Below are 9570 nucleotides of genomic sequence, written 5' to 3'. Positions count from 1 at the left end.
TTACGAGAAAAAACATTGCTATGGAACTGCAGCTTCAGATTTATTTAGATGCATCTTTTAAAGGCCTATCAATTAAGGATAAAAAGAAAATTCTGCTGTTCTCCTGTTTTGTATATTTGACCTTCTGAAGAGGAGTGACTTACTGCTGGTGTAGTATCTCTTAAACCTGAAGTTACAGTAATCCTTGTGTATTTCTGAAAGCCTTGTTTGAAGAGGAACAGCATCAGAAATGGGAAAGCGTTAAGGATAGGAAGTCTGAACTAATGGTGAATTCCCTGAAGCCAACATATGCAGGATATTTTTCCCTGTCACACAATGAATCTGTTGCCTTGGCTTGTATCCAACCTCATTAGCTCAATGATTGGCCAGAGCTGAAGCCTGAACGTAGGCTGGCATGAAAGTATTGTGAAGGCTGGAGGTGCTTGGGCCAGATCCTGTTCCTGCTTTACTCGCTATTTAACCCAGGAAAACCACTTCACTTTTCTATGTCTGTCCTCTTTTGTGAGATAAGAAGACTGAGACTTGGTAAGCTTGCACCTGGGGAAATGGGCAAAGAAAGAAGGGTGCTTTAGTGGCCCTCTCACCTTTTCTTTAACACCAGCCAGGAAAGAGTCTATTCCCTCAGCATGTGATGTAGTTACACACCTGTGTAGCCCTCCTTTTTCATTTCAGTTGGAATTATGTCCATTCTGCTATTTAACTAATTTGCGGTCCTTGGATGAATGAAAAATGCCTCCAGATTGCTCACATGCAGTCTGGTTATTCCAGGAATAATAGTTTCTTGGAGAAAAATCCAGTGTGGAACTTTTTTTCTTACAAAGCAACTGGTTTAACTGATGTTTCTGTGCTGTCCCTCTTCTAAACAGTATTCAAAAAAAAAAACTTTACCAGTTCATCTGAGGCAAGGAGCTTTACTAAACCCAGATGACCTCTGGTCCACGTGACTTCATTTGTTCCTCTCTTGGCTTTGATTTGGTTGTGGTTTTTATTTCTTCCCCTCCCCACCTTCCCTAAATGTCAGGCTGTGACATAAAATTGCATGCAAGCATTGGGAGCTCTGGAACAAGCTCCATGTATCTCTAAAATCTTTATCCCTCCCAGTTCCCCTATCACTTGCCCAGTGATTGTCCCCTTTCCCTTCCCAGTGGAAGTCTGACCTGTGATATACCTAATCTTGTCCCTTTTGATTTATAGCAATGCATGCACTAGCAGTTGTAGTCATGTATGTAGTGTAGTCTGTGACTGGAGAATAACCTGCCTGCTCCTCTCCGATTTACTCAATAAATCATTAGTTAAATACTCAATGGTACAAGGCAATTGGGAAGCAGGTGAGTTCTCTTAAAATCAGATCTACGGAAGCCAGAGTTTATCCTATTAAAATTAACTTGGTTTTAATCTGAAGCTTCTGAATTCAGACACATGGATATTTCTCATCAGTTTTTAATGTCCTTTTGATTAGCTCACCTGGTTGGACTGTGTTCCTGTTGCTTTGCCTGTGAATTACAGCTGCAGGCAAGGTGGAGAGAGAAGCTCCAGCCCTAATGGGGAGTCTGAATTATCTGGAAAAAGGAACAGTCTAAGGGAGCAGGGAGCTCATTCTTCACAGTGTCCTAGTTTGGGCACACTGGACTGTGGTGTTATCACTGACCTCTTAGCTAATGACCAACATCTACCTGACTGAGCTGCTTTTGCTTTAGAGCTTTTGGGATGTTGTTTTCCAACATACTTTGTTGCAAAACTGGCACTGTAACCTTCTAACCACAAGCATTGCATTCACAGTGATACTCCACTGAAAAGGAGCAAGAAAAAGAAAATCGTAAGATGTTGGTCTGTCTGACAATAGCAGACCAACTCAGAAATTGTAGATGATACATTTCCCAAAGACAAAAATGGATCTTATTTACAAAACAAAACTGGCTGATGTTCTTCCATTTTTATTGGGCTTTTTCTTTGTTTTTCTGTTCCTAAGCTGCAATTATAGCTATATAAAGGATTTTCTTATAACCTTGAAAACTGTCTCCAGCTAACTTGCAGTAGAAGTGAAGGTGGGAACTTTCCATCTATCCTGAGGAAGAACTTCAACCATTTTTTTTAAACGCCATTAAGCCGTTAAATTGTAAGGTCATTTAAAAGCTGACCATATAAAAGGGTGCACATCTTCCTCTACTTAAGCAAGAAATAACACTATCCATCCCTCATGCATGCAATAAAAAAAAGGGGCAAAGGGTTTTCAATAGCAGTATTGCAGCCCTTTGTTTTGCATAAATTTTTAACATTATAGAAATGTTAAATTATGTATTTGCCCAAAGAAAAGTTGAAAGTGACAACATGGTTCATAGCAGGACTTTGGTCTCAAAGTCAGGAGATCTGGGTTCTATACCTGGCCTTGCAGTCCGCTGTATGACACCAGCCAGGTCACTTCCACTTTCTGTGCTTCTCTTCCTCTCTTGCCTGATATCTGAGATTTTCTTTCACGGGGATGCTGGGGTGTAGGGCACAAAGGGAGCTGGATCTTGGGCACTATCCCAGCACTTATTGCAAAACAATAGAAGGTATTGCAGTGATCGTAACGCTGCTGCATGAGTCCTGGCTGACTTTTCATGCTTTTACAAAAAGTGTTGGATGTGCAGTTTTAGCAATGCAGTAATGTGGGATGTTGATATGGGGTTAAAGAAACAAGAAGTTTAACTTCTAATCTCCTTTAGCTGTGGAAAGTCCTGGAATGCTCCTGCCCTGTGTAACAGCACCCTGTTGTGATTTCTGGTGGGGGCATATAGAAATATTAAAACCAATTTGGAATGTCTTGGATATGAAGGAGCTGATGTTGTCTAGCCATATTTAACTATGGCACCAGTCGCTTATTGATTAGCTGCTTGACTCTTGGTTCTGTCTCTTTATTGCAGCTGAAATGTCTTTTGACTGCTTGGGGAGGTAATTCTGTGGCACAGACCCCTGAATGAGTAATTCTTCAGGTTTTTTGTCTTTCGTGATCTGGATGAGCAGCATTCTGGGACTCTTCTGCTAGCCCAAAAATATTTGGGAGGAGTGGGAGGACAAATTAATTTCAAATAGCTTGTCTTGTTTCTTCTGTTCTCTTCATCCTGTGTCCCACCCTCTCTTTAATGTATCTTTTAAATATACCCCTATTCCTTGGCTGCGTAGCTGCCACAGTGCCTGAGCAACGCACAGTGACGCTTGATGTGGATGTGAATAACCGCACTGACCGTTTGGAGTGGTGCAGTTGTTATTACCATGGCAATTTCTCCCTGAATGCTGCCTTTGAAATCAAGTTACACTGGATGGCAGTGACTGCAGCTGTTCTTTTTGAGATGGTAAGAGTCCTTGTGTTCTGGGTGGCCGCAGCAGTGCCCGTCTGGCCTCTGTATCCTTTATACTGCTGGGGACATTGTCATGTGAAATATTAGGAGAGAGACAGTGGGTTGGAACTGCCCTTATTTCCATAAGTAATTTTACTGGTGGTTGTTAGCATTGCTGCATCTGGTCATCATTTATCATGCTATCTATAGTCATTCTGTCTGTAGGATAGTGTTCTGCTTTTAGTGGGTTTCATGCACAGTATGAAATGAGATCAGTACAGGTCAAGGTGCTAAATTTAAGTCCCCCTTAGGCAAATCTTAAGCCCTGAGCTGGGTCTTTGGAAAAGAATCTATTTCACACTGCATTCCTTCTATCCCCAAACCTGAAAACTTTAAATCTCAGTGGAATTGCTTTCATGACAGGGCTTTTCCAGGCAATGTGTTCTTCCTGTTCAGCAATGCTTTTTAGCTTTTTTTTTAATTGCTGAAAACATTTTGAATTGAAAATGCAAGTGGTTTGTGTCACTTTTTAATTTTTAGGGTTTTTTTGTTTTCCCTTTTGTAACTTCTGTAAAACTCAAATTATTTAACACCAGGTTTTACCCCACCCAGTCAGATAGCACTAAGTGATTGGTTTTGCTTTTATTTAAAATCTATTGCACTGTGCCAGTAAAGCAGCAGTGCTTAGCCACTGATGATAAGTAGGCTGAATCAGTTCCTGAAAAATGTCCTATTTTAAAGCGCTTTCTGATTGATGTGGCACTTAAAAAGGGAAAGCCTGATGTCTTGTGCTTGTACTGCTTTGCTTGCAAGGACGCTTGTGTGCTTGCCATGCAAAGCAAGCTGAGCATGTGGAGAATTGAGCATGCCTGATCTATTCTTGGGGAATGAGTTGCTCCTATGCACATAAGTGCCCTTCTTCAGTTTGACATGTGTCGTATGATTCATTGTTTGAATCTTTTCTCAGGTTCAGGGTTGGCATCGGAAAGCCACGTCCTGTGGTTTCTTGCTAGTTCCAGTCTTGGAAGGCCCATTTGCATTACCCAGTTACTTATACGGAGACCCACTTCGAGCTCAGTTGTTCATCCCGCTCAACGTTAGCTGCTTGTTGAAGGAGGGTAGTGAGCATTTGTTTGATGGTAAGAAATGTTCTTTGTTTTACCTCTTGGCGTACTTTTCTGCAAGCAGGTCCCTTCTGGCATGTAGCTGACATGAAGAACCTCATTTACCAGACATGCATTAGCTGGTTGAAGGGACTGTTTTTACATTTCAGCAGCCACCCTCAGGAAGGTGGTGCTGGGAGGAAGCTGTGCCAGCAGGCTAATCAGCATGCAACGGTGTATGAAGTTGGCAGCAAGGAGTACCAAGGCACAGGAAAGGTGGTCTCCCCAGTGGTCTTTGTTGCCATAGTGTTTTATACCCTTATAGAGCCTATATCAAGTAGTTACTCTGTTTGACATGATGTTATACTGTAAGAATCTGTTTTGCTGGTAGACCCTGCCCACAGCTGCTCTGCATTTGTATCCTGCATTTGTTTATTCTCCCCCTCAGTGAGATTAGGCTTGCATGACTGCCATGCTCTTTTTTTTTTTTGTTGCCATGGTTACATTCACAGTAAGAGTGTTTGCACATGAGATTAAGAGCTAGAAACTGCAATCTCCTTTTCTGCAATGTGACCTCGCCCTTTTGAGTGATGCTGTTGTGGTACGTCTCAGGTGGAAGCTCAAAGATCAGAGAACTCTGTCCCCATGCAGAGAGAGGCAAAATCGCACTGTGAGAAGGGCTTTCTTTTAAAATAGTGAAGATGATAGTTTTCTTTATTTTCATTGACCCTTGGCCCAGTGTCTAGGTGTAAATGTGAAACAATCAGTGACAAATCCATATCCTGTGAGGTCACTGTAGCCCTGCTGACTTTGAACTAAGTATTTTCAGAGTGCCCTGTGGTGATACACAGCAGCCCACTCTCCTTCCTTGCCCCCTCCCACACACCCCATTACGTTCCTCTCCATCTCAAGAGACACAAAAGCTAAATTCAGGGATGAATCTGCTACTGGAGTGTACAAGACACATCTCTAAGATGGCATTCAAGGGACAGCTGACAGAAAAAAGTGTGACTAAAAGAAATGGCTAGAAAAAACAAAGTGCACAGAGGTCTTCTGGGGAAAACTGAAGTCTTGAAAAAAGAAGGAAATAAAGCGGCTTTACTAGGTAATTGTTTCCTTCTTGTTTGTTTCAGGCTTCGAACCAGAAACATATTGGGACCGTATGCATCTCCTCCAGGAAGCAATAGCATACAGGTACGTACAGAGCAGAAATACTGAAAGGTTCATATCTCCCTGGATAATGTAGGATGAAGACCGATGCTGAACAGTCACTCCTGAGTTGCTGCGTGGGTTCTGTGCTGTCTGCCTCTCTGAAGTCTGCTTGCAGATTATTAGACTAAAACATGACAAGAATGCCTGGAGGTGGTTCTGTGGGTACAAGGGGCAGGTAGATAGCGTTTCAGTCTGTCACTCATTAGCAAACTATACTCTCCTCCTAGGGAGGGCATTGGCTTTGAAGGTGCTCTGTTATTCTAAGTTAGAAGCAGATAGATTGTAAATAGATTTCTTTCTGAGAAGAGACAGTTATTTCCTTCATGTGTACTTAACATAGTCTTGAACTGGATGACAACCGATGATCGACAATAGGCAGAAGACTGATGTGAGCTGTACATAGGAGGTTGGGCCCAGTTTAAGAAGGAATTGAGGGAACCTTTGAATACTATCTAGCCTTACCCCTTTGTCTGCTTGAGCTGCCAGCTTGTTTCATGGTGTTGCTGCCAGCCTTTTTTGTGGTAGAGAGACTGCCTTTTGTAATGGATTTCAGCTTGGAAATAAGCTTTCATTAGCTTAGAAAGCAGAAGAGGAACAAGTATTCTCCAAACAGCAAAGAACTGTCAGGTGAGCTGCTTGAAGTTCTGCGTGGAATATTGCTCAGCATGAAAAAAATGATGTTACAGCTTGAAACATACCCAAGGAATGTCCGTCTTGACTATTGCTCTTCCCTCGTTCGTGTGCAGCTGCCCCATTTTGTCAGAGACTGCTCAGTGCCCTCCCAAACTGAGCTACTGGTGCTCTTGTTTCTGGCACGAGTTAAAACAGAGATCAGTGTGGAGTTACAAGCTTTCACACTGTGCCTAGCAGGGGCAGAGAATATTTGGAGAAGCTCAGCTCTCTTCATTCCTTTTCCCCTTGCCTTCAGGCCATAAGAAAAGGGAGCCTTTGTGATAGCGGAAGGTTTTCCCTGCTGCCTCTGCCTTGGGCTGAAGGAATCCTAGCTGGAGTGGCTGGAGTTTTTTGGTTTTGTTTTTTGTTTGTTTTTTTTTAATTCCCCTGGTGTTTGTTTCTCCAGATTTGGATTTGTGCAAGATAAATACTCGGCTTCTGCATTCAACTTCCCAGCTGAGAACAAGCCCCAGTATATCCATGTCACAGGTGAGCAATATTTGGCAGGCACTGGGGCAAGGAGGAGGCTATTATAACCAAAAGAACCATTTTACATGCAGTTTGTGTCTTGTGTCAGTGATGTTGGTCCTCATTGTGTCCCTAGTCAGATGACAAGTAGCTGTATCAGCCAACACAAACCAGAAAACTGGAGAGGCAGTAGGAAAAGCACAAAGTGTTGCTGCTGATCAGTGGCATTGGTTTGAAATCTTGCTTTATAGTGTCTCTGAAACTTTTATTTCCAGGAGATGGAGAAATAAAAAAAAATAAGGCAGAGCTTATTCTAAGTGCAGTGTAAATAAATGTGTATCTAGAAGCTAGAAGGAGGGAAAGGTGTCAGGACAAGTCAGTGCTCTCTTCTCATGCTTAAGGTCAGTTGTAGATGCATCTCTACCCATACATACTGTGTGGGAGATAGATGAAGCATTTAGGATCCACTTGCTCTCATTATTATTCTTCATAAATGTTGGTGATCTATCAGCACTTCTAACTAAGCTCCATGCATGGCATATTACAGTAAAATAATATGTTCAGAGGGGTTGCTGAGACTTGAAGACAATGACAGGAAGAGAGCTTTTGGAAAATTGCAGAAGAGAATGGAAATTGATGTAAAATTAGAGAGATGGATCAGAGCCTACAGCTTTGCTTCATTCCCTTCTACCAAGAGAAAGGCAAGACTAAGTGTGCTCTCTCCCAGTGTTGTTGTTTGCAGGAAGTAGCATGTAAAAGCGAAGGAGGAAAAGCGTATCCCATTTTATCTTGCTAAAAGGCAATCGAATGAAACTCAGTCCAGTTTCCTTTTCAGAATTTAATGAGTCAGCTACCAGTTGTAGGGACTTAGGTCTGCCTAAGGCTAAAGTCCTGTCTGTTTCCTCCAGGGACAGTGTTTTTGCAGCTACCATATTCCAAGCGGAAATTTTCTTGTGGGCAGCAGCGACGCCGGCGCAACTCCACTAGCTCCACCAACCAGAACATGTTTTGTGAAGAGCGCATTGGCTACAACTGGGCCTACAACACCATGCTGACAAAAACGTGGCGGTCCAGTGCCACTGGGGATGAGAAGTTTGCTGATCGGTTGCTGAAAGACTTCACAGACTTTTGCTGGAACAAAGATAGCCGGCTTCTTTCGTTCTGGACTGATTGTCTAGATAAGATGCATGCTAGTGCTCCGTGAAATAAGGTTGTATCTCTTAGGGAGACAGCTTGAAGCTTTACCTTGTGGCAAGGAAGTAGAGGTGAAGGATGACTGGAAAAGAGCCTCTCTATTGGATTTATCTTGAGGCTCCAAGAGGACCTGATCAATGTTGCTGTTGATATTCAACAGAATTTGATTAAGCCCTTGGAAAAAGAATCGGCGCTCTTGGCTTGCCAATATCTGTCACCTGACCTCAGCTTGGTTTCAAGTAGCTGCAGTCCTTGATTGCCAAAACTTCAGTTAGAGCAGAGGTAAAGGAGGGAGCGCGCAAATGGTTTTCGAGGGCAGTTAGATTCAGCACAGAATGTGACGGTAGCAGCTTACCATCATTGGAAATGATTGGTGACGTTTGCATCTGATGTGCCTGACAGCAGCCTGCCTTTTTCCCTTTTGAGGTGTACCTGGTTGTGTGAATATGTAAGATAAAATGTGAGACACTTGTTACATTTCATACATGTAAATAAGTAAAAATGCAGAAAATTGAGTGACCTGATGTTTTGTTGTAACTCCAGACAGCAATACGGAATTGGGGAGTAAAGGAGAATAATTGCCAAAAGGAAATACTGCTCCTTATGTCCAGCATGACAATGAAATGCTCAAAGTGCAATGGTGGGGCTTTCTCCTTTAAGCATCCAGGACTTTCTGTCTCCAGCTCTGGATCTAGAACAGTGTCATGCAGCAGGAGCAAGGAGCCAGTTACTGTCCTGCAAGGCCGGCATCCAAGCCTAAGGAGAAATCGAGGGCAACTGAACACAAGATGCTGCTGATCGGAGGAACAGGGAGGATTATGAGCAGATTTTTAGGATAAGTCTGCATGCAGCAGAACGAAGATGCCTACGCTCAAGTACGTAGTCTTTGTCTTTGCAGAGGAAGCTCATATATGGGGTGTGGACTTAGCATGAGCTAGTTATGTAAGTGGAGATTCAGGGTGGGGTCAGGACCTGCACCTGGTAGCGCTGTGCGTGGGGGGGCTGTTGACTTCTGCTGCGAGATCGTTACTATTGTTATCTGTCCTCACTAAACTGAAGTCAGCAGAGGGCTGACACGTTCATGGTGGTGTTCAGACCTAATTCAAGGAAAATCATAGCTGCCTCAGTTTTATCCCCTGAACTTGAGTCTGGATGACTAATCTGTTATTAGACAGTACCCACCTAGAAAGGTGGGTTTGAGCTGTGTGCCTCTTCGTTCAGTTCATCTAAGTCAAAATTATCGGTGCATGTCTGATCCCCATTAACATCTTAAAACACACTTTCTTCTATGAAAGCAACTTGCTGCCATCTCTTCTACACAATTTCACTATGAAAGTAGCAGTGCGTGCAGCAGTTGCTTTGTCAAAGCAATTTAAGGGCGGTGGGGGTGGAGTGCAGGGGCAGCCTTGCAACACCCCCCGTGTGCAAGGACCTGGAGGCCGACAGCGGCTCCGCACCTGCAAACCGGGATCGCTTTTAGCGCTGCAAAGCTCTTTCCCCCCGGCATGAGGCTGCGGACGAAGGGCTGAGGTTTCGGCTGGCCGCAGGACCGGGCTTGCGGTCGTGCGGGGCTGAGCCGGCCCCGCGCAGCGCTCGCCGTGCGC

The 9570-nt window shown here is 43.5% G+C and overlaps 2 protein-coding genes across 8 annotated transcripts in view; both read left to right on the top strand.

Moving 5' to 3' along the window:
- DEPDC5 (DEP domain containing 5) overlaps positions 1 to 8538 on the top strand; it is a 46758-nt gene extending 38220 nt beyond the window's left edge. For 6 of the 7 annotated variants that reach the window (XM_009330792.1, XM_009330790.1, XM_009330794.1 and 3 more), the window contains 5 exons: positions 3163 to 3332; positions 4285 to 4456; positions 5554 to 5614; positions 6711 to 6793; positions 7681 to 8538. In XM_009330792.1, coding sequence (XP_009329067.1) covers positions 3163 to 3332; positions 4285 to 4456; positions 5554 to 5614; positions 6711 to 6793; positions 7681 to 7976 — 782 coding nt within the window. In that variant the 3' untranslated portion in view covers positions 7977 to 8538. The remainder of the gene's footprint in view (positions 1 to 3162; positions 3333 to 4284; positions 4457 to 5553; positions 5615 to 6710; positions 6794 to 7680) is intronic. The other variant, XM_009330793.1, reaches the window with a different exon arrangement.
- Positions 8539 to 8827: 289 nt separating this feature from the next.
- ANHX (anomalous homeobox) overlaps positions 8828 to 9570 on the top strand; it is a 13563-nt gene continuing 12820 nt past the window's right edge. Inside the window, exon 1 of the mRNA XM_009330795.1 lies at positions 8828 to 8841. Within this exon, the coding sequence (XP_009329070.1) occupies positions 8828 to 8841 (14 nt within the window). The remainder of the gene's footprint in view (positions 8842 to 9570) is intronic.

This window comes from Pygoscelis adeliae, unplaced genomic scaffold, assembly GCF_000699105.1.
Source record: "Pygoscelis adeliae isolate BGI_AS28 unplaced genomic scaffold, ASM69910v1 Scaffold358, whole genome shotgun sequence".
Lineage (NCBI taxonomy): Eukaryota > Metazoa > Chordata > Aves > Sphenisciformes > Spheniscidae > Pygoscelis > Pygoscelis adeliae.
This window is presented reverse-complemented; position numbering and strand designations above follow the sequence as displayed.